General features: G+C 51.6%; 2 protein-coding genes across 5 annotated transcripts in view; both read right to left on the reverse strand.

Moving 5' to 3' along the window:
• Nucleotides 1-193: 193 nt before the first annotated feature.
• On the reverse strand, nt 194-22,778 carry JPT2 (Jupiter microtubule associated homolog 2). 4 transcript variants are annotated; one of them, XM_043561033.1, is made up of 5 exons: nt 22,647-22,778; nt 16,502-16,650; nt 11,288-11,429; nt 7,127-7,175; nt 194-865 (listed from the first exon to the last, which is right to left on the reverse strand). In XM_043561033.1, exons 1-5 carry the CDS (start codon nt 22,688-22,690, stop codon nt 779-781), a joined length of 471 nt encoding a protein of 156 aa, XP_043416968.1. In that variant the 5' UTR covers nt 22,691-22,778; the 3' UTR covers nt 194-778. The 4 variants fall into 4 exon arrangements, with proteins under 4 accessions (XP_043416968.1, XP_043416964.1, XP_043416965.1 ...); XM_043561029.1 differs by lacking the exon at nt 194-865 and adding an exon at nt 3,524-6,211 and having other exon boundaries at nt 11,288-11,430; XM_043561030.1 differs by lacking the exons at nt 194-865; nt 22,647-22,778 and adding exons at nt 3,524-6,211; nt 22,402-22,532 and having other exon boundaries at nt 11,288-11,430.
• A 379-nt stretch (nt 22,779-23,157) lies between these two features.
• The window catches only part of CRAMP1 (cramped chromatin regulator homolog 1), a 57,304-nt gene continuing 52,761 nt past the window's right edge, over nt 23,158-27,700 (reverse strand). The window contains exon 21 of the mRNA XM_043561028.1: nt 23,158-27,034. Coding sequence (XP_043416963.1) covers nt 26,870-27,034 — 165 coding nt within the window. The 3' untranslated portion in view covers nt 23,158-26,869. The remainder of the gene's footprint in view (nt 27,035-27,700) is intronic.

Here is a 27,700-nt window from a genome sequence, read left to right on the forward strand (position 1 = left end):
GCTGCTGCTGCCGCTGCCTAGGCTGCGCCCGTCAGTCAGCGGCCGGAAGTTCTGCTGCCCGGAAGTCCCGCCCGAGCCCCGCGGCGCGGCACCACTTAAGGGTCGCGGGGCCCGTGACGTAGAGGTAGCCCGCCCCCGGGACGGAAGCTCGCCCGAGCGGGGCAGGGAGCACTTCCGGTCTGGCTTGTCACGGCCGCAGCTCGCCAGAGCACGTCACCCTGAGCGGGTTCCCGCAGCTCCCACGACACTGGTCCGACTTTAAACGTCACCTCGCCCTGTCCCAGGAGCATATGGACACGGTCGTTGCGCCGCAGCAGCCATCCGGCGCCTGCCGCGGCGCAGAGCTGCCTGTCCCTGAGCTCCGCGCGCGTGCGCGCGTCTCCGCGCTTGTGCCCGGGTACCAGCGAAGTGACGCTGCCCATCTTGTCCCCAAGTCCCCGAAAAAGCTCTTCCACCCGGGCTGCTGCGCTGTCCTGCGTTGTGTGTAACTTCCTCAGACTCCCCGGCTTCGCGATAGCTGTAATCACCCCACTGGGTTCTGAATTTCAGGGGTTGTCCTTTCAATTTGTCCTTCTTGATCCTACATTCTGTCTTGATAGGCTCTTATTTCCTCCACTTGCATCCACTTGAATGAAATCTCTTTAGCAAGGTTTTTTGTTTGTTTGTTTGTTTGTTTTTTAAATCATAATTACAGTATCTGCAGCCTTTGCGAATCTGATTATGCGGTCTGTTGTTTTGGTTGATTCTTGCTTAGGCTGCTCCTCCTTTCCCTTCCGAACTAGGATCCCTTGGATCTTTGTGGAAACACTTTGAAGTGTGAGTTTAGAGTTGCTCCACAGGGATCTGCATTTGCTTTCACCGGTATCTGAGGACACCAACGCACAAGTTACACTTGCATCTTGAGGGCCACACAGGTAGTAGTAGTTGATTAAAAACAACAGCCCCTAAACTTGTCAGGGCTTAATACGAACAGAAATGCTCTCATCCCTTTTACCTAATGAAATGCTTCAAGGTCAGTTCATCCTAACCTGACTGCACCAAATCAATGAACTCTCCTGCAGATAATGATGTCCTGAATACTATTGCACAAATTTTCCCCTTGCAACCTAATTTGCTGTATGGATGCTCACCCACCCCATTAGAGATAAACTAAGGTTTCTGTCTCAGGTCCAGATTATCTGGAGTAAAAAAAAAAAAAAAAAAAAAAAAAAAAAAATTTATTTTTGAGAGACAACATGAATGGGGCAGGAACAGAGAGGGAGACACAGAATCCAAAGTTGGACGCTTAACCGACCGAGCCACCCAGGCGCCCCCAGATTATCTGGATTTTGATGCTAAGTGACTCAGTCATCCCATTTCATTTCCAAACTGAGCCTAAAAATACTACCAACCTCCTAGGAAAGTTATGAACATTAATAAGCTAATCCATTAAAGGGGCTTCATACATTTCTAGCAATATAGTAAGGGCGCAATATAGAATTGTTAGGTTTATTCTCAAGATGAAGAGTCAGGACAAACAAGTATGTGTAATTTTTCTTTTTGAGCCAATTACAAAAAAAGCTTGTGAGTGTTTTGGGGGAATGTTCAAGACTTCTGCCTTAGGCCTTTTTTCAGAAACATGACCCCTCTGAACCTTCTTAGTACCAAATATACAGTAGGGTAGCCCCTGCTGTGAGGCCAATTGGCCACCAACTTTATTGGTTTTTGTTACTAACATAACTGGGCAGATTTACTTGAAACTGGCTAAAACAGAACGAAGTTTTAACAAGATGAGCCGCTGGGCAATTCCTGATGCGTACTTGAGGACGCCACTCGTGTACTCGGGCGACATAAGCTAGAACTTGCTTTAACAGACTTCCATTCAGATTTGTAAACTAAATTGGGGCACAATTCTTTTTCCCTCTGCACATGACCCTAAAATGTAAGGTGAGTACTTGGGTTTCAAAAGTGCTGCTTTGGCCTGGCTCTGTGGCACAATGGATGGCATACTGGACTTCCAGGAGTGTGCTCGTCATGACGAGCGAAGGGCGATGTATCAAAGTGTTGATACACTTGAAATAGTACACTGTTTGTTGACTAACTGGAATTTAAATAAAAACTTTAAAAAGGTTATACTTTAATTTGCTAGGAAGTCACCTAGGACCCTGTAATGTCTCCCTTAATTCTTCCTATGCTGAATTTTGATGGCACTTCGTCGTCAAACATACAACAGGAATATTTCACTTGTGATCTTCAAGAATGCTAAGGATTAAGGAGATAATAAGAAATGACCGGGGAACACAGGAGGAATATACATTCTTGCCACGCTTGAAAATAGAACAAGTTCCGTTCCGCTAATGGAGCCAGGACATTCTGGAGAAAGCACAGGATGTGAAACGGCAACCCTTTCATGTTTGTTGATCGCTCCCTCACCATAACATTTCTAGTTACCTTGGTCCTTTCAGACGTGGCCACTGCCCAGCTGCTGGAGACAAATGGGTGGTGACTCTCGAGGACTGAGCTGCCCTGTGGCTGGGGCCGCTTTAACGTTACCAGCGCCTAGCGCACGTCTTGGGACGTGCTCTGCACTCGAACACGTTTTCAGATGAACAAACGAAGACGGTGTCCGTGGCGTACGTCCGGTTTCTTTCTGATATGCTATTCTGGTGCTGGCTGTGGTCCAGCAGGGAGAATGGTGTGCAGCCTCCTGTGGGGTGGGGCTGTGAGGGGGGCCTCCCAGCAGGTGGTCTGAGTGGTTTCATCACCCTAGGTCCATGTAATGCATATTGTTTGCTTTTACGACATAGGGAAATAGCTATCATGTAAGAGGGAAAGACGTTCAATCTGTGCTTTCTTTGCAGGACTTTAATCTAATGGCAGACTAAAAGCTCAGCACCACATCTACTTATTACCAAGCTTGTTACTGGGGTTGGAAAGCCCACTCAAGAGGCAAGTTCAATGCTGTCATTTCTTTAGGAAAACAAGTGGTTAGGAGGAAAAAAAAAAATGATTACCTTTAACTTACCTACAGAAACCCAAAAGGACACTGGCAAATTCCTGTTCATTCTATTCAAAGGTAGGTCTTTGGTTTCCAAATTTAAAACTGTAAACCCATGGGGCGCCTGGGTGGCGGTAAAGTGTTTCACTTCAGTTCAGGTCATGATGTTGCAGTTTGTGGGTTCGAGCCCTGTGTTGGGCTCTGTGCTGACAGCTTGGAGCCTGGGGCCTTCTTCAGATTCTGTGTCTCCCTCTCTCTCTGCCCCTCCCCCACTCGTGCTCTGTCTCCCTTTCTCAAAAATAAACCTTAGAACAATTTTTTTAAATAATAAAACAACCCCTGTAAATCTATAACCTCTGAGAAGATTAACTTGGGCATCCTCTGGCTAAATGGTGCAGGGGTGGGGTGGGGCGGGGAGGGGGTGAAGGCAAACCCCTTCAGCAAAGAACACCTGTGAGGGAAGGAGCAGGGTCCAGGCATTTCGGGAAACGGATGCTGAGAAGCACAATGTGAACATGCACACAAAAGACCGACCCAGACTTCGAGTACGTGATTGCGAAGTTTAATTCGACGTGTATACCCAGTCCTGCTTTGTAACAAGATGCCCCTATCAAAACTACATTGTGCTGTGAGTACAGACTTCTCGTTTTTGATACAGCTCTAGAAAAAAGTTGGCACCAGATGCACATAAAAAAAATTTTAAGGCTTAATAAAAATACAGACATAACTTCTCAATGCAGCTTAGAGATTGAAAACAGGATGCTGAGTTAATGAATCTTCCAAATACAGGCAGTCCCCAGTTACAGAGCATTTTCCACATAGGAATGGCCACCCCACTGGCTCACAGGAGCAGAAAGGCCTCTCCTGCTCCTCCCAGTGACCAGACCACCAGGCACCCTAAACTTGTTTCCGCGGCTCCAGGGAGGGAAGGATGGAGATCAAAGGCAGCGCATCTGTCTCCACTGCACAGAGGCTCTGGCTACAGTTCTGGTTTCCCTCCATTCCCACCCCTACCCATCCCTCCTATCTGTGCCTGAGATCCCTGCCGGTGGACAGAAGTAGAGAGCTCCTCCTTGCTTCCTCTCGCTGGGTGGGCAGCGAGGGCAGGGGTGAAGCCACAGGGGCCAGCACTACGGTATCAGGGTTCCTGGCAATCCAATTTGGAATTCACAAATCAGTTTCTTGCACACGGAAAACCACAAGACAGAGTCCTAAATGGTACTTCATTTCTACCACGAGAACACTGCATTAAGCACGTTAACGTGTGTTTGGGCTTAAGCCCTAACCACCATTTATGACATTTTTTAATGGGGGGGAAGATGCTCTGAGTTCCAACCGACTTTCCTATAAATGGCCATTTGAAAGGTGGAGACAGGAAGTACTTGCACGAGACAGGAAGAGTTGCATGGAATGAGTTTCTTGGCTCCAGAGAGCACAGGGCAGTTGAAAGGGGGAAAACGGTCTTTGGTTGACAAAGCCACGTGCACCAGGTGTAAGAGTGGAGCTCGGCAGGTGGCTCCCGCAGGCACTTCGGTGTCTAGGCCACGGTGGGTGTGACTGAACCCAGCGTTGTTGCTTTTCTACACTGTGATAAGGATGCAGGTGTTTTTAGCACATGGCACTGGCTTTGTAGGCACTCGTACTGACAGGTACCCCCACCCAAACCCCGTCCCCTGTGAGCTGTTGGTCCAATGTGAGTGAGCATAAGAACAGAGAATGTAGCCCTGTAGGGGCAGGCGGGAGAAGCCTTCGCCCGACAGATCAGAGCGACGGGACTCTGGCCAGCCCGTTATCTCAGCTGGCGAGTAGCACGGAATTGGCCAGTTGAGACTTCGCTATCGAACCATTTCATCTTCTGGCCCAATGTCTCCAGGTTTCCTCTGGAAACTGAACATGGTCCGGAGGTTCTGCAAAGCTTTATAAAGAGCAGCCAAGCAAACTTTGCTTCCTCTTTACTCTACCTGAGCAAGTGACTTTTTCCTAGAAAGGTGTCAGAAACAGATCAGCGTCCACAGTCACTTATGTAAAGCTGGGAATTTATAATAGCTCTTTAGATATTATTAAAGATTCAAACCTAAGAACCCAAGGTTCAGGAGCACTGCTTCCTCCCACCGTCAACAGGACTAAAGATGTAGGAAGGATTTAAGTAACCCGCTGTCTGGATGCATGTGGACAGTTTTAAAGCTGCAGAAGTCAGGGGGGCTGGCCAACAGGAAGATCTGACTTGAGAAGGGGTCTGTCCGCCTGGCTGGTGATGGGCACGGACCTAGCATGGAGGCCGCTGAGGAAAAGAGGGGACAAATCACAGTGAAACCAGCCTGCGCATGGCCAAGCGTCTGGATGGCAGACACGGAGCACCTCAAAATGCTGCCACAAAGCGTGAGACTGAGAACGACTTTTTGGTTTCTGCCGACAGCTGCCGAACACAAGCAACTGACGTGTCAGGAAATGTGCGGAGCCACACGCTGGGGCTGATGGCAAAGGAGGCACCGGGGGGCCACAGCGGCAGGCACGGGAACCGTCCTGCGGTCAACGGGGTGAGGATCTGAGGGGCCAGCCACCCAAAGACCCCACCCCCACCAGTCCCCGCCCGTAGTGTTCTGGCCAACACCTTGCTCCTGTATCCCACGGCAACACACATGTTGTATTTGATTTTCTTGCCAAGGCTTTAAATTTAAACTCTGCTGCCGTGTTAGTGATTTCTGGACCCCCGGCCGGCCAGCAGAGTGCCAGTGCGGCAAGGCCGAGGGCAACCCCATGCCACCAGGACTCACCGTGGCCCGGCCCCACTGGCCCCCGCGCCCCTCGCAGAGCCCCATCACGTCTGCAGTTACAAGCAAATCCCGTCTTCTACCCAAGACAGGTCTCCCGGCAGTCTGGAAGGTGAGGTCCTCCGCGGCTCTGGGATGGCCACGTGCCCGAGCTGCGGCTTCAGATACACAACAGACCCTCTCCCCACCCGGCTCCTTTGGGCTACAAGACTACAGTATTTGAAATCCTATCTCTCCGGTGTTTTGTCTGGCTACAGGGGAAGCGGCAGCCCCTCTTAGTAGAAGGAGATACTGGATTTGCCTCCAGGCGGGTTCAGGACTTTGTTGTGAGAACGAGGGCGGGGGCCCAACCTGGGCTCGTGGCTGTCAGCTGTGGGCATGGGCACAGGCTGCTGGGTGCGGCCTGCGTCTCCAGGGCCGCCCTTCTGCCCCAGCTCTTCTCCTGGCGAGGTGCTGGCTGTGGCTGTGGGACAAAGTCAGCATGCCATCCCGTTAGAGGCGTCCCAGCAACCAGACAGGCGAGCTCCACATAAAGACTGGCACAGACCAGCCGCCAAGGGCACACCATAACGAGCACAGAGCAAGGCTTCCGTCTTGTCCCAAGAACACATACCGATTAGCAGAGGGCATTCTTGAACCAGGGCTTCATACCATAAACTCTTTGGAAAATTCCTTAATTATTCCTTTACACTGCTTTTTGGACCCCATTCCCCTTTCTTCCACGTCAAGAACAAATAACAAACTTTCTCAACTTGAGCATGACGAGGAAGAGAGGGATCCAGCAAGGTGAGGCAAGGCTTGTGGACAGTCACTCAGCCTTTCTAGATGAAGGGACTCCCGTTTCTCTTGGTTCCCCATCGGGGGAGTGGTGACTCTCAGCACAGCCAGCTGGGAGGGCGAGGCACAGGCTGGCACGCACCTGCCAGCGGGGCAGCTCTCCATGCCACACACAGGCCTCACGGTCCCCCCCCTCCCCACTCCACCGGTCTTGCTGTCCCCTGTACGCTTCTCTTCTGCATCAGTGCTGCCTGCGCTACCCTCGGTCATACGTCCATTCAAGGCTTCAGATCCCTGCCCTTCACTACATGACATCAGCTTCTAGAAGGGGACCCCCAGTCTTAGACGTAGGCTGACCACCAATGACAAGAAGTGAAGAAAGGCCCATGGCGGCCCACTGGGAAGTTTTCACCCACCCAACTGAGCCCACGTCCCTGGCTTTCTTCAAATACTACACATCCTCTCAGCAACAAACACGACCTTGCCTGTTTTTGTCAGCAGGCCGGAAGGGGCAGGGAATATTCCCTCATCCCCTGGGGACACACCAGCAACTCTCCCAGAGCGAGCACACTCAGGGGAGGGACAGAAAACAGCAGCTCACCTTTAGGGGCCGACTTTGGGTCTTCTCCTTCGCACAAGAACACATGGTCCTGCAACAAGGCAAAACGCAGGTCAACACATGATTCAGAAACATTTTACCCACCTTCAAATGTATGATAAAAATCGGAGAACAGACGGGTTTATTTACTTTTAACTTTTAAAAATGTTTTCACTGTGGAGAATTTTACCCACGGATGGTGACACAAACCCCCACGTAACATACTGCAGCGACAGAGACGTGAGCTCTCTGCCGTCTGGGGCTCAGCCACACTTCCAACTGCGATGTTGAGCGCCTTTTTTTCCCTCTAATTTATTCTGAGAGAGACCACATGCGCATGTGAGCGCAAGCAGGGAAGGGGCAGGAGAGAGGGGTAGAGAGAGAATCCCAAGCAGACTCTGGACTAGCGTAGAGCCTAACGTGGGCCTTCATATCACAAACTGAGATCCTGACCCGAGCCAAAATGAAGAGTCGGATGCCTAACCGACTGGGCCCCCAGGGCGCCCCTGCTGAGCATGTTTTTATGTGCTTACTTGTAGATCTTCTTTGGGGGAAATGTCCAGTCAAATCCTTTGCCCATTTTTGAATCAGACTGTCTTTCTGTTGCTGAGTTTCAGAAGTTCTTTATGTATTCCTGAGAATAAACTGCTATCCGACGATAGGATTTGCAATGCAAACGATCTCTCCTGCTCTATGGGTTGTCTTTTCATTTTCCTAACAGTGTCTTTTGATGCACTTAAGTCTAAAAAATTTCTTTCAAAGATTTTTAAGTAATCTCTACATCCAACGTGGGGCTTGAACTCATGACCCTGAGATCAAGAGTCACACACTCCTACTGACGGAGCCAGCCAGGCGCCCCTAAAGTTTTCAATTTTAATGAAATCCAATGTACTTACTTAAAATTTTGTTCCCAGTGTTTAGTGTCACGTTTATGAAACCACTGCCAAAGCCACGCAAACACTGATCAGGCACCCGGCCAGCTCCGTCAGAAGAGCTCTTGGGGGCCACGGTCATGAATTCGAGCCGCACGTTGGGTGCACATTTTAAAATGAAATCTTAACAAACACAACAAAACAAAGCACAAAAAGATTGTGAAGAACTGTCCCTATGTTTTCTTCTAAGAATCTACTGCTTTAACCCTTAAATTTCGATCTTTGATCCATTTTTAGCTCATATCTATACACAATGGAAGCTACGAGTCCGCCTCCACTCTCTGGCACGCGCATATCCAGTTGTCCCGGCAGAAGAGACTGTCCTCCCCCATCGAAATGATCCAGGCGTCCTTGTGCAAGTACCAATTAAACCCGCACGTGAGGGTCTATTTCTCAGCTCTCCGTGCTACTCCACGGTCTCTATGTGCTTAGGCCAGCACTACACTGTTTGGACGAATGGAAGTTTTTTTTTTTTTTTTTTTTTTTTTTTAATGAAATTTATTGACAAATTGGTTTCCATACAACACCCAGTGCTCATCCCAAAAGGTGCCCTCCTCAATACCCATCACCCACCCTCTCCTCCCTCCCACCCCCCATCAACCCTCAGTTTGTTCTCAGTTTTTAACAGTCTCTTATGCTTTGGCTCTCTCCCACTCTAACCTCTTTTTTTTTTTTTTTTCCTTCCCCTCCCCCATGGGTTCCTGTTAAGTTTCTCAGGATCCGCATAAGAGTGAAAACATACGGTATCTGTCTTTCTCTGTATGGCTTATTTCACTTAGCATCACACTCTCCAGTTCCATCCACGTTGCTACAAAAGGCCATATTTCATTTTTTCTCATTGCCACATAATATTCCATTGTGTATATAAACCACAATTTCTTTATCCATTCATCAGTTGATGGACATTTAGGCTCTTTCCATAATTTGGCTATTGTTGAGAGTGCTGCTATGAACATTGGGGTACCAGTGGCCCTATGCATCAGTACTCCTGTATCCCTTGGGTCAATTCCTAGCAGTGCTATTGCTGGGTCATAGGGTAGGTCTATTTTTAATTTTCTGAGGAACCTCCACACTGCTTTCCAGAGCGGCCGCACCAATTTGCATTCCCACCAACAGTGCAAGAGGGTTCCCGTTTCTCCACATCCTCTCCAGCATCTATAGTCTCCTGATTTGTTCATTTTGGCCACTCTGACTGGCGTGAGGTGATACCTGAGTGTGGTTTTGATTTGTATTTCCCTGATAAGGAGCGACGCTGAACATCTTTTCATGTGCCTGTTGGCCATCCGGATGTCTTCTTTAGAGAAGTGTCTATTCATGTTTTCTGCCCATTTCTTCACTGGATTATTTGTTTTTCGGGTGTGGAGTTTGGTGAGCTCTTTATAGATTTTGGATACTAGCCCTTTGTCCGATATGTCATTTGCGAATATCTTTTCCCATTCCGTTGGTTGCCTTTTAGTTTTGTTGGTTGTTTCCTTTGCTGTGCAGAAGCTTTTTATCTTCATAAGGTCCCAGTAATTCACTTTTGCTTTTAATTCCCTTGCCTTTGGGGATTTGTCGAGTAAGAGATTGCTACGGCTGAGGTCAGAGAGGTCTTTTCCTGCTTTCTCCTCTAAGGTTTTAATGGTTTCCTGTCTCACATTTAGGTCCTTTATCCATTTTGAGTTTATTTTTGTGAATGGTGTGAGAAAGTGGTCTAGTTTCAACCTTCTGCATGTTGCTGTCCAGTTCTCCCAGCACCATTTGTTAAAGAGGCTGTCTTTCTTCCATTGGATGTTCTTTCCTGCTTTGTCAAAGATGAGTTGGCCATACGTTTGTGGGTCTAGTTCTGGGGTTTCTATTCTATTCCATTGGTCTATGTGTCTGTTTTTGTGCCAATACCATGCTGTCTTGATGATGACAGCTTTGTAGTAGAGGCTAAAGTCTGGGATTGTGATGCCTCCTGCTTTGGTCTTCTTCTTCAAAATTCCTTTGGCTATTCGGGGCCTTTTGTGGTTCCATATGAATTTTAGGATTGCTGGACGAATGGAACTTTGTACCGAGTTCTGAGACTGGAAAGTGAGAGCCATCCAACTTTGTTCTTTGTCAAGCTGTCCGGCTACTCGGCGTTCCTTGAGATTCCCTATGAATTTTAGGGTGGGTCTTTCCCTTTTTTACAAACAAAAAGTAAAACCAAACCAAACAATGTGGTTGGGACTTTGATAGGAATTGTATTCTTTTAAATTTTTTTTAATGTTTATTTATTTATTTAGGGGGGGGGGCACAGAGAGAGAGCGAGTGAGAGAGAATCCCAAGCGGGATCCACACTGTCAGCGAGGAGCCCGACGCGGGGCTTGAACTCCGGAACCATGAGATGACGTGAACCGGAATCAAGAGTTTGATGCTCAACCCACTGAGCCACCCAGGTGCCCCAGAAGTGTAATGTTCAATCTCTTTTTAACCGTCGGGATTACTGACTGGCCTCCTGTGACTGCTACGTAGAGCCCTCTATTTCGCATTACGCTGCCTGAATCCCTGTGGTATCAATTAATGTGAAGTTCGGTCTGACTCTGCCTCGATTTTTTGACAAGAATTCAAAGGTGGTCTATGATGTTCTATCGAAAGGGACAGCCTGTGATTTCTGGTGGTCCCGCCTTGTGATGCTGTGGTGTAAGCCCGGGGGATTCCTAAGCTTATCCCCCACACGACGTCAGCCACAGATGCTCATCGCCGAGATCCACAGTTTCATCACAAGTTGGCAAAATGGTGATATTTGAATTCTGTTATTCCTTCCTCATTTTTGGCTGAGTACTCCTGTAAAAGGAAAACTCCCTCCCCAGCAGCCACCCTGAGGTGCGGCTCACGCCGGAATGCTGGCACATGGTACATTCTGTCCTCCGGCACTCTCCCGGCAACAATTAGACTTTTCCAAGTATGATGATGAGCCCATGGATTCGAAACACGGAGCAAGTTTAATCTAATGGGGCTGCTGTGCTCCCGGTGACCACTAGCACCTGCAGGGAAGGACGGTCGCTCAGGCCACCCATCGGCACACGAGACCAGCTTCCCAGGCTACAGTCATCACGAGGCTGGCGTGTGGTCTCCCGTGATTCAGGGGAGATGGGAAACCCTGTGACTAGTGACTGCACTCAGGAAAACCAACGTCAGCCACCTTGCCTCCTCCCCCTCACACATCACACCTGCCTCAGAGCCTGTTTTTCCTACTTTCACGTGTGCTACCTGACGTAGCCCATACCTTGGGTTTGTTTGGGTGTGCTGAAGGCGACGTAGCAGCAACTGGGGACCCAAAGATATCACTGGTCTTCCCACCGGGTGGGTTGAGACGTTGTCGCGTCTGCACAGGCGTGGATTCGTCAAAGATACCGCTTCCTTTCCCCCTGTAGAAACAATTACACAACAGTGAGCAAACCCACAACATCCATCTGGTCCCATCCTCGACGTTCATTACTTCAGAGACCTCTCCTCCTAGGGACACCCCAATGCCAGTCCCTGGTTTAGGCCAACAAGGGTGGGGTGATTGGGTTGATGAGGGTCCCTAAAGCCCTATGTCAGACCTGCTTTTTTGGGGGCCTTCTGGGACCTTCATTTCTGGAAGCTGAACTGGGTTGGCTTCTAGAGACAAGACGGTAAGGTGGCATAAAACACCACTTCCCATCTACTAAAATTTCCTTCACTTTGAACTTGGTGTGTTGTCTGTTGAACAGTCTTCTTCATTAAACCCGTGAAAAGTCCTTTATGTTAAAAGCAAACAGCTGTTGCACTTTTAGGTCAGACAGACATAAATGAATTTAACAACATGTCATATTCAAGGCAGACCTGTAATCTGGAAAATAACACAGATCAGTCATTCTTCTGACCTCATTCTGGCCAGAACGCCCAGTGACAACTACAGGTGTCAGCAAATTTCAGACACGGAACACCTTGCAGTACAGGTAAGTGACTTGATGAGCCATAATGAAGATATGCATCTAATGCCTAACTTTTCACAGCTGATGACTCTGGCCAGACACCAAAGTCAACACCCAAAAGCCTCCGTGAAGCAGAGATGGCTGTCACACAATGCCAGCTGGCCGTCTCTTCACTCCATAGATGCCAGCTCCTCTCGGCACGCGGGGGCGGGGTGGGGGGGGGAGGGCTGTCACAGTCACAGCCCTCATGTACCAAGGATGTACCTTAAAATCTCACAAGAGGAAAAAAGATGCATCCCACTAACTAGCTAGGTGACCACACACAAATTACTTGGCCTTTCTGTGCCCGCAAATCCTCAGCTGCAGAATGAAAGGACCTTGCTCACAGCGCTGTGAGCGGATTCAATGCCTCACTGTAGCTCAGACATCACATGCTTAGAAGGATGCCAGGGACACAAATGCTCCAGAGCGTTCGCTGTGTTGTCTACGTACCGATAACAAAACATCTCCTGGATGTATATACTGCTCAGCGACAAAAGGCACACAACATTCTGTACAGCGTATATCCACTTGTATCTGAATCAACAAAGTGGTTACTCCACGTCCCCCGACCCCGCCCCAGGGGGGCCGTGTGCACACAGGACACGGGATGGACAGGGTGCAGGACTCACGACTGCTTATCATGTCATTTTTCGCAGCGCTGAGCTTTGCCTACTGTTTAAGAAACCACGTGGCGAGCAGTCCCTGCTTGGCTCTAGTATGTACACGCACAGCTGACATGGAGAAACACGAGCACGCAGGCCCGTGGGCTCCCAGGGGATGGGCTCCACCGCCAGAGTGGATGGTGACCCAGAGCGGCTGCTGGGATGCCAGTGTCCCGGGGCCGCCCGTGCAGGAAGCGAGCGCATGCTCGTGTCACCTTGGGCGTCCGCACACCTTGCCCTCCCAGGCCCTGCACACCGGGCTGGGGAAGCCAGCACAGCACGGCACAGCACTGGACTGCGGGAGGAGCTCCTGAACAGCCACTTGCCAACTGAGCCTGGACAAGTGGCTCCAACCCTCTGGCCTTGTGTGTCAACCGTCAGGAGGCGATACGTAACAAGAGGACCGACCTAGGGCGGCTGGTGAAGGGGCAGCGAGTCGAGGGGGCAGAGCGGGACCGGGCAGATGAGCCCTCAGTGATCCCCAGTGATGCTGCTGAGCTACAGTCAGCAAAAGCGTCTGCACCACAAAGTGGAGAAAAGTACCGCTGAAGGTCGTCCCATACTGTGTTGTTTCTGGTTGTGCTACAAAGCCTTAATTAAATTCTTTTAAAAATGTGCACTCAGCTTTTAAAAAAAATGGAACATAAAAGTAACTCAATTTGGGGGCACCTGAATGGCTTAGTCGGTTAAGCGTTGGGCTCAGGTCACGATCTCATGCACGGTTCTGAGATTGAGCCCTGCTTTGGGCTCTGCGCTGGGCGTGGAGCTCGCTTAGGATCGATTCTCTGTCTACCTATCCCTCTCCCTGCCCTCCCCCCACGTGCACGCATGTGCTGGCTCTCCCTCTCAGAAAGACAAACAAAAGTAACTCAAGTTGAAGTTTTTGGCTAAAGACACTGATCATTAAGGAAAAAAACCTTTTTTTAATGTTTTATTTTTTAAAAAAAAATTTTTTTTCAATGTTTATTTATTTTTGGGACAGAGAGAGACAGAGCATGAACGGGAGAGGGTCAGAGAGAGAGGGAGACACAGAATCGGAAACAGGCTCCAGGCTCTGAGCCATCAGCCCAGAGCCCGACGCGGGGCTCGAACTCACGGACCGCGAGATCATGACCTGGCTGAAGTCGGACGCTTAACCGACTGCGCCACCCAGGCGCCCCAAATGTTTTATTTTTTTAAGAGCACATGACTGGCAGAAGGGCAGAGAGAGGAAGACAGAGGATACGAAGCAGGTTCTGAAGCAGGCTTCACGCTGACGCACAGAGCCCGACACAGGGCTCGAACTCACGCACCTCTAGATCAGGACCTGAGCCGAAGCCGGACGCTCAACCGAGCCACCCAGGTGCCTCCAAAATTTTTTTTAATTATAAAATGTAACTGAAAACCTCCTAAGACATAATTGTCTCAAATAACGACACAGCCAACACCCAGGTCACCGCCGGCCGAAGCGTACAGAGCACGACCGGCTCCCGGAAGCCTGCGTGTCTCCCCCACCCCAGGTCACCACACGCCTGAGTTTTGTGGAGCCCGTGGCATTGTCGGTGTGCTGCTCCTGTGTGTAGGTCCAGCCCTACACAGTACAGCTCTGTTCCTGCCCTTTATGAGGGGTCAGCCTGCGTGTCTGCTGGTCGACATTTACCTGGGCAATGAATTCAGCTCTGAGGAAGGAAAGGTGCTCGATGCACTCATAACCGAAGGAAGATAAAGTCAAGGTGCGCTCTTTGAAGAATCAAAGTGCGCAAGACATGGTGTCGGCAGGGTGGGGAGCACGTGCGGCACAGGGGGTGGCCGACATGGGGGGCAATTTTAAATGATCCCGCAATTCCATTTCTAGACACTTATCACGACTGGTTTTCCAGGTGGTAAGTTCAGAACACGAGCACGGGAGTCCAGACAAGTGCCATCCGAGGGCTAGTTCTGCCCCTGGTGAGGTGTGAGGCGCAGGTGCTGCAGGGAACCCCCTGAGCCTGTTTCCCTCTCTGTAAAGAACCCCGCCCCCCCAACCTCCTAGGGGCGTAGAGACAAAGCACCGTGCACAATCCCTGAAAAATATCTGGTCCCTGTCGTTAGAACCGGAGGACAAGCTGGGGCAGCCAGCAGAGCCCACGCGTGGAGGGTCGGTGAGCACTGGGCCCGACCACGCCGGTGAGTCCTCAGCGATGATGGGGAGCTAAGTCACACCCTCCGCCCCGGACACGCGGGCAGGGGCTTAGGTCTGCGGGGCGGGGCACGCTGGCACGCTTCCCTTTCAGGCTTCCCTTGAGAGTTCCACACAGATGGTTTCCAAAGAGCACCTGGCAGGACCGAAAACAGGCCCCAAACGACAGGACCACAGGACCACGAGGTCCATGCCGGAACCCAGCCCAGGGAGTGAGTTCCGGCAGCTGTGGCCACATCTTGGGACCACACACCACACAGAGGCTCCCCTGTTCTCCCTCTCTCTCCCTCTCTCCAGCCAGGAGGGGCCCAGGCCGCCCACTGGGGAATCACTGGAGGGCGTGCAAAGCAGCACCGCCATACTTCCCAGGGAACTCGCCACTCCAGGGGCAGCCCCAGACACCCTGCCGAGCCGGCGGCCGGTCGTAGGTGCAAGAGGCACATAAGGTAACCTACACGGCTATCGCTGACACACAGGAAGTGCAGGGCTGACCCCTCCGGCCCACACCTGTACGCCAGATACGAGGAGAACGTTGCTCACTTTGAAGAACTCCTGCTCCTTCTGCTGCACCCAGAACTTTAACCCTCCGCCCTCCCTCGCCATAAGAAAACCACCAACCAAACACACAACTAGCCGTTCCTCTAGGGTTCGGTAAAGAAACACGTGCAGCAGGGCTGCAGCGGCGTGGGGAGCTGTCCGAGCCTCGCTTCCGCGGCGCCTGCCATCTGGGTCCGGCCTCTCAGATCTTCACTGACGGACAAATGTTATTCTCCCCAGGATACAGGTAACTATCACCGTGGTCACTCAACTGGATGGTCTATCAGCCAAAAAACATTTTTCTAAGACTGTCTCACTGTGACTACTGGAAGGTGGGCCAAACGGTAAAGCATTATATGAACAGAGTCATCTTTTTAGAGCTTCTATCCCATTGACAATCGGATTAAAATGCTCTCCCTAGGGGCGCCTGGTGGCTCAGGTCACGATCTCACGGTTCCTGAGCTCGAGCCCCACATCAGGCTTTGCACGGACAGCACGGAGCCTGCTTGGGATTCTCTCTGCCCCTCCCCTACTTGTGCATGCGCTCATGCTCTCTCTCTCAAAAATAAACATAAAATATCTATTATATAAATATTCTCCCTAAGAAAAATGTTTAAATGCATAACCTGCACATAATTTCTGAAATCACAAGGGGCCCTTCAAACAACTGGGAGAGCTTCCCTTGGTGGGAACCGAACCCCTTCGTCTCCTCTGTATCCTCAGGGCCTGGATTCAGCCAGGGTCTGTGGTCACAGGAAGGAGGATTGAAGAATGACTGAGCCACCGTGAGACAAAAAGCAGAAGTCAGGATAAAACTGTCCATATAGGGGGCTCAGTCGGTTAAGCATCTGACTTTGGCTCAGGTCATGATCCCACGGTTCGTGGGTTAGAGCCCCACATCGGGCTCTATGCTGATAGCTCAGAGCCCAGAGCCTGCTTCGGATTCTGTCTCCCTCTCTCTCTGCCCCTCCCCCACTCACACTCTGTCTCTCTCTCTCTCCTTCAAAAATAAACAAACATTAAAAACATTAAAAAAAAAAAGGGGGGGGGGTCAGCACAAAGAAATAAAAAATGTTATCGAAAGAGCAGCATAGAACAGAACAGACAGAGGCAGAAGGATTAATGGCTCACAAAGGCCCTACCTGGGGGATTGGTCCTCTTAGGTATGTTCTGAGGCTCTTCAGTTGGTCCAAAAATATTAGATGCCATCCTATTGGGCCTGCTTGAAGGAGCAGCTTCTTCTGGACTTCCAAAGAGATTGCTGGCCTCTCCTCCCGGGGGCTTCATGGCCCTACAAGCACAGAGGGAGTGTGAGTCACTGATGGCCCTGGACATCCCCATTCAGGCAGTACGGCGTAACCACACAGGACAGATACACCTTCTGATGTCTAAGAAAAAAATTACAATTATTTGACACTAGCCCCTCTAGAAATGGTACACTTGCAAATTATTGTGACCCTGTGGTAAGTAAAATTAATTTCCCTAACACAAAGCGACAGCCACATTCAGTAGAGTTTAATGCTAATTTTAATTAGTACACAAGAGTACACAATACTACAAACACAATTGGGGTGCCTGGCTGGCTCAGTCGGTGGAGCGTGTGACTCTTGCTCTTAGGGTCGTTAGTTCAAACCCCACGTGGGGTATAGAGATTGTAGAAATTCCTTAAAGAATTAAATTTAAAAAATTAAAAATTTAATGCCACAAACGCATTCAGTAGTGTTTAATATTGTAGCTGACCTTTGTTAAGTACTTACTATTTCCGTCAACTGTTCCAAGGAGCGCACGCAACAAACCCTCTAAGGCAGGCAGTATTTTCACAGACGGTGCATCAGAGACAGAGAAAAGTCAAAGAAAGGTCGTGTGGAAAGGAGCAGAACCAGAAGGCAGGCCCAAGCAGTCTGGGTCTAGAGTGCAGACTACAGCCTCAGGCCTCTCTCTGTTAAAGGCCTCTAGAAGAAACGAGGGTCAGGACTGATCTGCGCAGTCAACACTAGAGTAATCACCTCGGGTCCTGAAGTCCGGTAAAACCAATAGAATGCCGATCAGAGAGATCGGAGGACACACCCACCAGCACAACTGCTGGCTTCACCTCAGCACACAGGCACCACGTGACCACTAGGGCACCTCCCGGCAGCATCTACCCCAAGTCTCGACCGGTGAGAAAACAGCCTGCATCATTTGGAGGCTTTCAGGAAACATTTATGAAGGGGAAGAGCGGGACCTCGAGTCACTTTCTATGGCGGTAACTGAAGAGTTAAGAAGCTTTCACAAAGCTCCGCCTGGACTCCCCCAGAGCTTCAAACCACGTCAGTAGAGCAGTGGCGCACCGAGTCCGTGTGCATCTTTGCAGAACACGTACAAAGATCTTAAAAATGCATTTTAAAGGCGAGAAGGCACTATTGAAACGGACTTTGAAACCGGGGAGCGGCCCGTGTGCCTTCACTAGTCCTGGGCAGCCGGACCATGCTACAGACAGGGGGAAACCGAAGGAAACTCAGAGCTCGAAACCACGTGAAACGCATGAGGCTTTGCAGGCAGTGCGCATGACTTAGGTCACAAGGGAAAAAAAAAAAAAGACATTTAAAATGCTTTTTGTTTCCTTAAAAGAGCTAGAAAGGGAGGGGTGCCAGTCGGTTAAGCATCTGACTGGCTCAGGTCATGATCTTGCGGTTTGTGGGTTCAAGCCCCATGTCGGGCTCTGTGCTGATGGCTGTGTCTCCCTCTCTCTGCCCCTCCTCCACTCGCACTCTGCCTCTAAAATAAATAAACATTAAAAAAATTAAAAAAAAAATAAAGAGCTAGAAAGGGAGCTGACCATGGACTATAATTTAAAGCGAAGGGAGTTCTCAGACTCTCTCTGGCTGTAAAGCAGGACTGCAGAAAAGCACCCCTCTGCTTTATACAGGGCAGATGACGTGCCAGCTGGGACCCAGACACACTCCATGGGCAAGCCTTCCACACGGTGCCGGTGCCGAATCCCTGGCTGCCTTCGGAGGGTGGGGAAGGTGGATACCTACTCAGCAGTTAGTATTTCCTTAACGATTTGGTGAAGGAAAAAAAAGAAAAAAAAAAAGAAAAAAAGAAAACCAGTAACGAGATTTAAACTAGGAAGTTAAAAAAAATTTCTGTTTCTAACATTTATTTATTTTTGAGAGACAGAGCAAGATAGAGCATGAGTAGGGGAATACCAGAGCGAGGAGACACAGAATCTGAAGCAGGCTCCAGGCTCTGAGCTGTCAGCACAGAGACCGATGCAGGGCTTGAACCCACCAACTGTGAGATCATGACCTGAGCCGAAGTTGGGTGCTTAACCAACTGAGCTACCCAAGCACCCCAGAAAGGTCTTAATAAGGTCAGGTTCTGGGGCGCCTGGGTGGCTCAGTTGGTTAAGCGGCCGACTTCGGCTCCGGTCATGATCTCGCGGTCCATGAGTTCGAGCCCCGCGTCAGGCTCTGTGCTGACAGCTCAGAGCCTGGAGCCTGTTTCAGATTCTGTGTCTCCCTCTCTCTGATCCTCCCCTGTTCATGCTCTGTCTCTCTCTGTCTCAAAAATAAATAAACGTTAAAAAAAAAAAAAAAATAAGGTAGGTTCTGCAGTGACAGGGCAGAACCTGCTTGGGATTCCCTCTGTCTCCACCTCTCCCCCTCTTGCACCTGTGCTCTCTCAAAATAAACTAAAAAAAACAAAAAAACAAAAAAACAAAAAAGGTCTTAATAAGACCTCAGGTCACCTACTTTGTTGGCGACCACACTAAGGCCATCTGACTTCTACACCATTTATAGATCACACAGCCCAGTCTCATACTCCTGGCTGGCTACAGCAGGCCAGACATTCTTGGGTCTCTACAACCATGTCGCTGACAAACGGGACGGGGATCTGCAATCTTCAGAACTGAACTGAATTTATCATCAAGCCTCCTGCTGAGTTCAAATTCCTATTTTACGAGTTTACTTGAAACATGGCTCTTCCTTCAACCTCCCAGGTCCTGTTCTAATCTGAAGTGGATTCCTTCCGATTCAGAGCTCTTTAGGACTCTCTCCACAACCTTGTAATCTCCCGGTCCCCTGTGCCCTGCACCCTTGTTTCGCTCATCCGGGGGCCCAAGTGCCTGTCCCTGGGCACGTGCACCATACCCTGTGCACGGAAAGATGGCAAGACCAAGTCCTGAGCCTGGAGCAGCTTTGTTTGTGGGGAAAGCCAGCGCCGTGTGCAGGGGGCTCTACTGTTCCAATCAGTGATGCCACTGAGCGCTGGGTCTTACTGGAACTTAAGATCTCTGCGGAGGAAGCAAGGCCCAAATTGAGTCTGTGGTCTCTGTGTGGGAGGGGTACTCCCGGGGCCAAAGAAGGGAAGCCAGAGTTACTGGAAATGACCAAATATTAATTTGGGGTGGTGGAAATATAGCGTTTACTACATTATGCTATATACCTTCCTGAATTTTATTTTACTTTGAAAACAAAGGGAGCACAGGAAGCCCAGAATGCTGCAGTCAAGAGATCGCTGTGCCTACTGACCAAGCTACCTGGGTGGTGACATCTTCATCACAAGGCGTGGGGTGGGCGCTAGGGCTGCCCACCCTTGGAGCAGATCTGCAGACCGCACAGGCTGCCCAACAGGATCTCAAATAAGGGGACTGAAAGAGGTTATTCTGATAAAAACAGAACCCATGGCAAAGGCTTCGAGTGGCCTCCAGGAAGCTCATTACCAGGTGCAGTTATCACTAGGACACTAACTGCAGGGAGGCAGATGGGAATACTGGTGAGTTCAGAACTCCCAAAGGAGGGGCACGATCCAATGACCTTTTTCTCTCGTCTTATCCCTCAATATATTCCAATAAAAGCATTCAAGTACACAAGAGGAGCGAGAGGGCACGTGACAAAGAAAAGCCACAGATAAAGCTCAAGGGGACGGCGGTACCAGCAGAGGCAGGTCCCCGTACCCCTGACCCTCCCTCCGTGAGCTCGCGTCCGGGTTTCAGAAAAGCTTTCTGGGGACTGGTCAGACTTGGAGAGAAGCGGTAACAAGACTTTCCAAACGCACAGTTTACAGCTTAGGTGGATGACCTCAGACTAATGCTGGCTGGAGTATGACGCCTGTACGGCTCAAAATCTCTTTAACACAAGATAACCCCTTAGCAAGAGAGAAGATGTAGGCTCTTCAAAGAGGAAATCCCGGCCAGGTGGTCTTGCAGCCACCACTTGACTCCCTCCCCCAACAGCCAAAGAAACGTGAGCCTTACAAGGCCCATCCGGCTAATCAATCCCTTTAACACGGCTGCGGAAACCCAAAGCTTGTGACCGATCCCAGCAGCAGCTTCCAATCACATTGAATCATTCAACCAAGAAGACTGCTTTTCCTTCTTCAACGTTCTCCAAGAAATTGTCTCCTGTCCATAATACCCTCTCCAAAGGAAGCGTGAACTGATACTTTAGAGCAGAGGCTCTGCAGCTCGAGAAGTCCATAGGACATCAGCGTTAGGGTGTTTATTCGTTAACGCCAACGTTTATTGGGCATCCAGTGCCAGGCCACGTGCATGACAGGGGACAGACCCAAGGACATAAATGAGAAAGTGCTAGAAGGGGCCTCCACCCAGCGGGCACAAGTGATGCTCCCCAGTGGTTACTGAGCACCAGAATATGGGTGCATTCTGGGCCCCCGCCAGTACAGATGTAGACGTATGTGACTGGATTGATAGCTAATGACCTGGGCAGGTGTAGAAGTGACGACTGCCCTAACTCCCCCGGATGTACAGGGTTTCAGCAAATCAAAGTGGTTCTTTGAAGGAATATTTACACTGTATCGATCTCAACAGCTGCTACACACACATATTCCCTTCTACTTTTAGGTCAAGGCTGGGGCACAGAAGAGGCTCACGGTAATGGGAACTTGTCGGCATCTACAACACCCCCCCCCACGACTCTACAGTACAAGCTGGCTGCTCCAGTGCCAAGACAGACCTTCTCCCTAGCTCTGGCAACTGTAATCTATGTGACTTCTAATACCCACACAGCGTTTACAAGTTAAAAAGAAAGCTTGCCATGTGTTCCTGAATGTTGAAGCCCAGTCAGAAACCCAACAATTGGTCATTTGCTTCTACTACTTCAGTAAGCCTGGTTCTCCATCAGCAAGGCAGGGAAGACACTGCCTGGCTCCCAAGCTATAGGGTTAGGGGAGGGCAGCGCCTGGTCCCACAAGGCCCCGGAATCAGGGGAGGGCAGCGCCTGGCCCCACAAGGCCCTGGGATCAGGCGAGGGCAGCGCCTGGCCCCACAAGGCCCTGGGATCAGGGGAGGGCAGCGCCTGGCCCAACGGGGCTGCAGGACCAGGGGAGGGCAGAATCCCGCCACATGGGTCTGCGGGATTACCGGAGGGCAGAAGGGTTGGCCCCACGGAGCTGCAGGATCAGGGAGGGCAGGACCCCGCCACACGGGTCTGCTGGATTAGGGGAGGACAGGGGCTGGCCCCACAAGGCTGCAGGACCAGGGGAGGGCAGGGCCCCACCACATGGGTCTGCGGGATTAGGGGAAGGCACAGGGGTTGGCCCCACGGGGCCGCAGGATCAGGGGAGGGCAGCGCCCAGCCCCAAGGGGCTGCGGGACCAGGGGAGGGCAGATCCCGGACTCACAGGGCTATGGGACCAGGGGAGGGCAGCGCCTGCCCCCGGGGGGCTGTGGGACCAGGGGGGAGGGCAGCGCCTGGCCCCACAGGGCTGCGGGACCAGGGGAGGGCGGGGCTCCGCCCGAGGGGGCTACGGGACCAGGGGAGGGCAGGAGCAGGCTCCTCGGAACTGCGGGATCAGGGGAAGGCAGGGCCCCGCCACATGGGGCTGTAGGATTAGGGGAAAGCAGCGCCCGGCCCCTCGGGATTAGGGGAGGGCGTGGGCTGGCCCCACGGGGCTGCGGGATTAGGGGAGAGTAGCGCCCGGCCCCACAGGATGCAGGATCCAGAAGGACACCCACGGTGACCCCCCCACCTCTCGGCCCCGTCCACCGCACACCGGCGCTAGCACGGGGTCCGGGAGGGCGGGTCCCCGTACGCACCGGCATGGCCCCGAGGCAGCACACCGCTCGGCCAGCGTCCCCGGGCGCGCCGGACACGGAAGGGAACGTGGGCCCGTGGTGAGACGCGAGGGGCGGCGCGCCTCGGGCCTTCCGCCGAGACCCTAGCGGGCGCGGGGAACGCGTCCCGCCTGAGCGCCCGCCTCTCGGACGGGAAAGAGGGGGCCTCGGCTCTGTGAGGTCACCCGTCACCCGCGCCCCGCCACGTGGCCGCGCCCGCCACGCACCTGGAGCCGGCCCGGCTGCCCTCGCTCTCCAGGCCCTGGAACATGTCGCCCGCTGCCCGGCGCCTCCTGTCCCGCTGTGCCGCCGTTCCCGCCCGGCCCCACGCAGCGCGAGGTCCGCCCGCCGGAGTCCATTAGATATCGCCAATGCCAGTCACGCCGCCGCAGCCAATAGCGACGCCTGGCCCCGCCCCCGCCCCACCGGACAGGCCCTGGACGAGGCCCGCGCCGCGCTCGCAGCCGATTGGTGAGAACAGATGCCGTTCAGGCCTCGGGCGCCGACATTGGGCAGCAGGGCGGCAGGGGCGGAACGTAGCCCCACCCGAAGCGGACGCCAGGGCCGCCCGATCCCCTTGCGCAGGCGCGGGCCGCGCTCCCCGGAAGCGCCTCACGGCCGGGGACCGCCGCCCGCCCTGGAGGCGCGCGGGACTGCCCGGCGTGCGGCAAGCGCCCACTAGCCGGGCTGCAAAGATGTCACTCGGAGACCGCACGAAGGAGAGGCTCACTCGGGAAGTATTAGATCAAGTATTAGTATGTATTTATGCACAATAATAAAAACAGATTTACAAGTTGAACTGGAAATTTAAACATAAGAAGTTTAACAGCTTTTGTTTATTATATTAAATAACCAAAACACCTTTTATTCCCAAAATTGGTAAAGAATAAATAATATAATTTACAATATGGTACAAAAAATAATCAGGAAGGACAGGCATTCTGCTTTATACATACACTGTATATGTATATTTATAATCTATAAAACAAATTCACATCTCAAACAAGCCGAAACCTTAGATGATATGGCTTAACGATTATCAAAAGAAACAGCGGTTAAGTTCTGCGGCCCAGACCATAGCTCTAGCGTCAGCTATCCTGTTACAAAACAAAGGGTCCAGGTTGCTGTAGTGCTTCCAAGACTTAACGTGAGTTACAAATTACTGCAGGGTCCAGAGAGGTCTGACAGGAAAGGTTTGTGGTGGGTTTCTTCTTTTTCATAAGACAAGGTGCCCTATTTTCTCACAAATGCATTTGATAGATCTCAATGTCTTAAAAAAAACAACTGCTGCTTTCCTCCTCTACTGGTCTCCAAAATCTTTTATTCCATAACTTTTCTTTGCACAAGTTTGGATCCCATGCTGTGATCAAGTTAAAAGATGCTATCAAACTGAAAAGGACACCCTTTCCAGGATTCTGATGCTAAGTTGGAAATGTGAGAAAACAAGTAGATCAATGGATGAAATGTTTTCAAATATCCCCACTCCCTGAGCAAGTACTCTACACCTAGGAGATACGGAAAGATGAGGAAAATGTCACCAACAATCCTATGTGGGGCCTCCAGCTTCGACTTCTGTCTCTATTTTCTAGAGTGTAATGCTCATCACTGGATAGTCACCATAGGAATCAAGGCCCAAACACACCAACTCCCTGGAGACCAGCTATCTCCCGTCTCAATCTTTAAAGAAGATGAATCAGCAAAAAAGATCTCAGACAGCAGTAGACTGACTCGGGAGGGATTTTCTGAGGAACAGCCCTGGTCTTACAATGTGCTCGAATGCACGAAGAAAGCCAGAGGTTCACACGGAGATGACAACTTTCGTTGGGAAGGCAGAGGAAGATAAAGGAAGAGGGAAGTTTCTCTGCTTGGGTCTTTTGAAAATTCCAGCCCTGAACATTAGCTGCTTATTTTTATACACATACATTTAGGCTGGGAGAAAACACACTCATCCTTTTAATGCTAACGATGCCACTTCCCCTTAGCGTGGCGAGCAAATGCTTATTTGTACTGTCTGGTTGCTGCAGAAGTGGCAGAATTCTCTGGAATCGTGTCAGCTTTATTACAGGTGAGAAGAATCCATCCACTATCCTCATTAACCCACCTCCCAGCTGGATGACACTCCAGAGAGTCTGTGGTCCAGCCCCCAAGGGGAGGAGACACTAAATGGCCTACAAAAGCTGATCCAGATCCCTACTTTTCCTCCTTTTAGGTGTCACTGAGTAACCTGTGCCACCCTACCCACCAGACTGCCTCGGGGCGTCCCCTAAGGAGAGCAGCTTAAGACCTTCTACCGTCTCTGGCAACGTGCACACTGCCACCAGGCACTGCTCCCAGCACCAGTGCTATAATGTTACTTGGCATCTCTGGTCCCAGACAGTGGGAGTAGAAGCGAGTTATGAGTGGCCTGAACTTGGTCTGGTGTCCTAACCTATTAAAGACCTAACAAAGTCAGATGCCCAGGGACAGATCTGCTGATCTTATCACCTCAACAGGGCGCTAATTCCAGGAAACGGATGGATGGATCACAAAACCACACAAACTAGTTTAAAGATGCTGTGGTTCAAGTGATGCCATCTGTATCTTTTATTAAAGGGGCGCCATGTCCCTCTCTGACACATCTCCAGAGCTTTAGGACTTTCTGTAAGAGTCCAGAAGAGTGGCTTTATTGGTGCTATCTGGACCCAGACCCAGACCCGAAAGAGGGAAACCTCCTTATAGGCAAGAGCTCTGAGAGACACTTAAGACGAGGGAAGGAGGCTACTGCCCGGAAGCCCAACTGCCTGCTCTCCTCCACTGCTCGGGGGGAACGACCCTGCCCGCAGCCTGTAGCGGCCACATCCGTCTGCTGAGACGGTGAGATCAGGAGCATCCCCTCTGCTCGTGTAAGACCTTTTCTCCCTTTTCACGCTGCCTCAACTCTTCACAGCGGACAGGGAGAGAAGCCCCTGTAGAGGGCCGGGGCTGGCCCGGGAGGCTGCCGCTCCATTCTGCTGCCAGTCGGGAAGAGGAAAGAGAAACGGTGGTCAGTTCTGGCGGGTTTCAGAAGCCAAAGAGCCTGGCTGTGGGGCGGAGGGTGAAGCAGCAGGTGGGACGGCGGGACGCACGTTTCACCTGAGCAACACCACAGCACTGGCTCCCGGCCGCCACGGATGCGGCCGCATGGTGCTTTGTCTGTGGAGCCTCCCAAGGCCGAGAAGCAAAGGAGCCTTGTTGGCTCCGCTCTGCGGGAAGACCGGGCACGGAACCATCTGCAGCGATGCCAAATGGTCACCGGGGCCGGGGAGCACACCAGAGAGATGTGGTTTTTGTGTGCTCCGACTACACCCAGGCGTTCTGACCTCTGCTTGCGTTCCCCGTGCGGGAAGAGGAGAGACGAAGGCCACGGGGTGGAAATAACGTGAAGGATGAAATCTGTGTGCCCGGGAGGCTCTGCGCGAAAGCCCACGGAAGGGACAGGAGATGCTGAGGCAGAGAAAACCCTCCCCACAAGGCCCGTGCCGTCAGGTGCCGGACAGCAGCACGCCGGCAGATCAGGAGCTCGTTGGCAAAGGCTCAAGTGTGGTCCCAACAGAGAGAGAACATCTTAGTTGACCAAGAAGAGACTCAGATCGCCAGGAAGAAACTTGAACACAGGAAGGAAACCATTAAACTCTGCTCTTCTCTGACATCTCCTAATTCTCAAAACACAAGGAAAACTTTTTTCCAACCAGTTTAGCAGAACTTTTCCCCTAAAAGTCCACACAACCTGCGTAAAACAGGATTCTTTCCTCCTTCCCATTGAGTCAGAACAAACCTCTAGGTTTCTGCGGTGACGGCACCTGTTAGGCCGCCCTGTGATCCGAGGGTCCTCTGAGGGGTGTGCTAAGGGTAGAGACCCCACGAGGCAGAGCCTAGGCCATGCCCTGCTGTCCCTCCCTGTCATCACTCTGCAGAGAAAGCAACCCAAGAGTGCATAGGTTTGGCAGAAAGAAAGCAGCGGTGGCTGGAAGCATCCCTGCAGGGAATGGGGAGGCCGCAACTCCCTGGGACCAGCGACTACGCCAAGGCACACCCATTCCTTTCCCTCAGAAAGAAAGCCCACTGGAACATCGAACACAACAACTGAGGCAGAAGCGTGGGCAGAAATGTGGTCGCTATGCTGACCCTAACAGGAGACCCCACGGCTGGCAGGGAATTGCTCCAGCCCCATGGCCACGGCTGACATGGGCCCTTCCAGAGAATTCGTCCTCGTGTCCCGCGCCACCACTGGCCTCTGCCCGTTGGGACACGACTTGCTGCGTGTTGTGTGTTCTGGGGTGCAGAAGTTCCTCTGTTCGGACTGTCCTCTGGAGGGCCTGGGCTTGCGTTTTCTCTAGCCTGAAGAGGGCTACACCTACCACCGTTGAGGACCACCAGCCACATGAGCCCTCCTCTGCAGCCTCCAGGATGCCCTGCCAGTGACGAGGTGTGGTCACTGGGACAGGTCACCGACGGGGGGCCCACCTCCACTGCCATCAAACAGGACCTCTCGGCGGCTGGGGTCGGCGATGGCTAGCTCTTGGGCCAAATCATTGAATCGAGATATGTAATCGATGCTGTTTTCATTCATCATGCACACCAGCTGGGAATCCACAACCTGTGGGGCAGGGGACACAAGGGAAGACCATGTCAGCCGGTGACTGGCTGGCTGCTGGACTGGAAGCGAATGGCCACCATGACGGGGACTTCGGTGGATGGTCAATGAACCTGGCGTGTGTATAGTGAAGATTAGAATCCCCCAGCAACTAGCCATGTCACAACAGCTATTCTGTCACTTTGAGCACTGCCTCTCTTGACAGGTGTGCACAACAGCTAACCAGGCTATCTGGCGGCCGGGATCAGAGTGGTAGTTCCCAGCACACACCACTTAACGGGAGACAATCAATAAGCAACGAGGCAAATGAGACGGAAGCAGAGATAGCAGGTGGCCACAGGGGTGGGGAACACATGGCCAGGAAAGAAATAAGAAGTGCAAAGACCGTGGGGGAAGACAGGCTTTGGCTCTTGAAGACACGAGCAAGCTGGCGGACAGGGCAAAGGAAGGAAAACAGGGACAAAGACCAGCGGGTGCGGAGCAGAGCCCCGGGCACAAACACAGGAGACTCGGTCGTCAGTGTGTGTCGTCTGCCTCCTTTGCAAGGGGCGTTGCTTTTGTGCACTCAGGGCCCAGAGCAGTGCCTGGCATGGAGTAGGCCCCGGGTAAGTATTTGTCAATGAATTGCATGACACAGTGAACAAATGAGAAGGCTTTGGAAAACTCTGA

The sequence above is a fragment of the Prionailurus bengalensis genome, chromosome E3 (assembly GCF_016509475.1).
Source record: "Prionailurus bengalensis isolate Pbe53 chromosome E3, Fcat_Pben_1.1_paternal_pri, whole genome shotgun sequence".
NCBI classification, from domain to species: domain Eukaryota; kingdom Metazoa; phylum Chordata; class Mammalia; order Carnivora; family Felidae; genus Prionailurus; species Prionailurus bengalensis.

Bases quoted from the DNA above. Each gene is read 5' to 3' on its own strand.
- JPT2 (XM_043561029.1), bottom strand. From the start codon at position 22,690: ATGTTCCAGGGCCTGGAGAGCGAGGGCAGCCGGGCCGGCTCCAG. The intron at 7,176-11,287 runs GTATGGGCTACG...GCCTTGTTGCAG, and splicing joins CACACCCAAACAAACCCAAG to GACCATGTGTTCTTGTGCGA. The intron at 6,212-7,126 runs GTGAGCTGCTGT...TTTGTCCCACAG, and splicing joins CCCAAAGTCGGCCCCTAAAG to CCACAGCCAGCACCTCGCCA.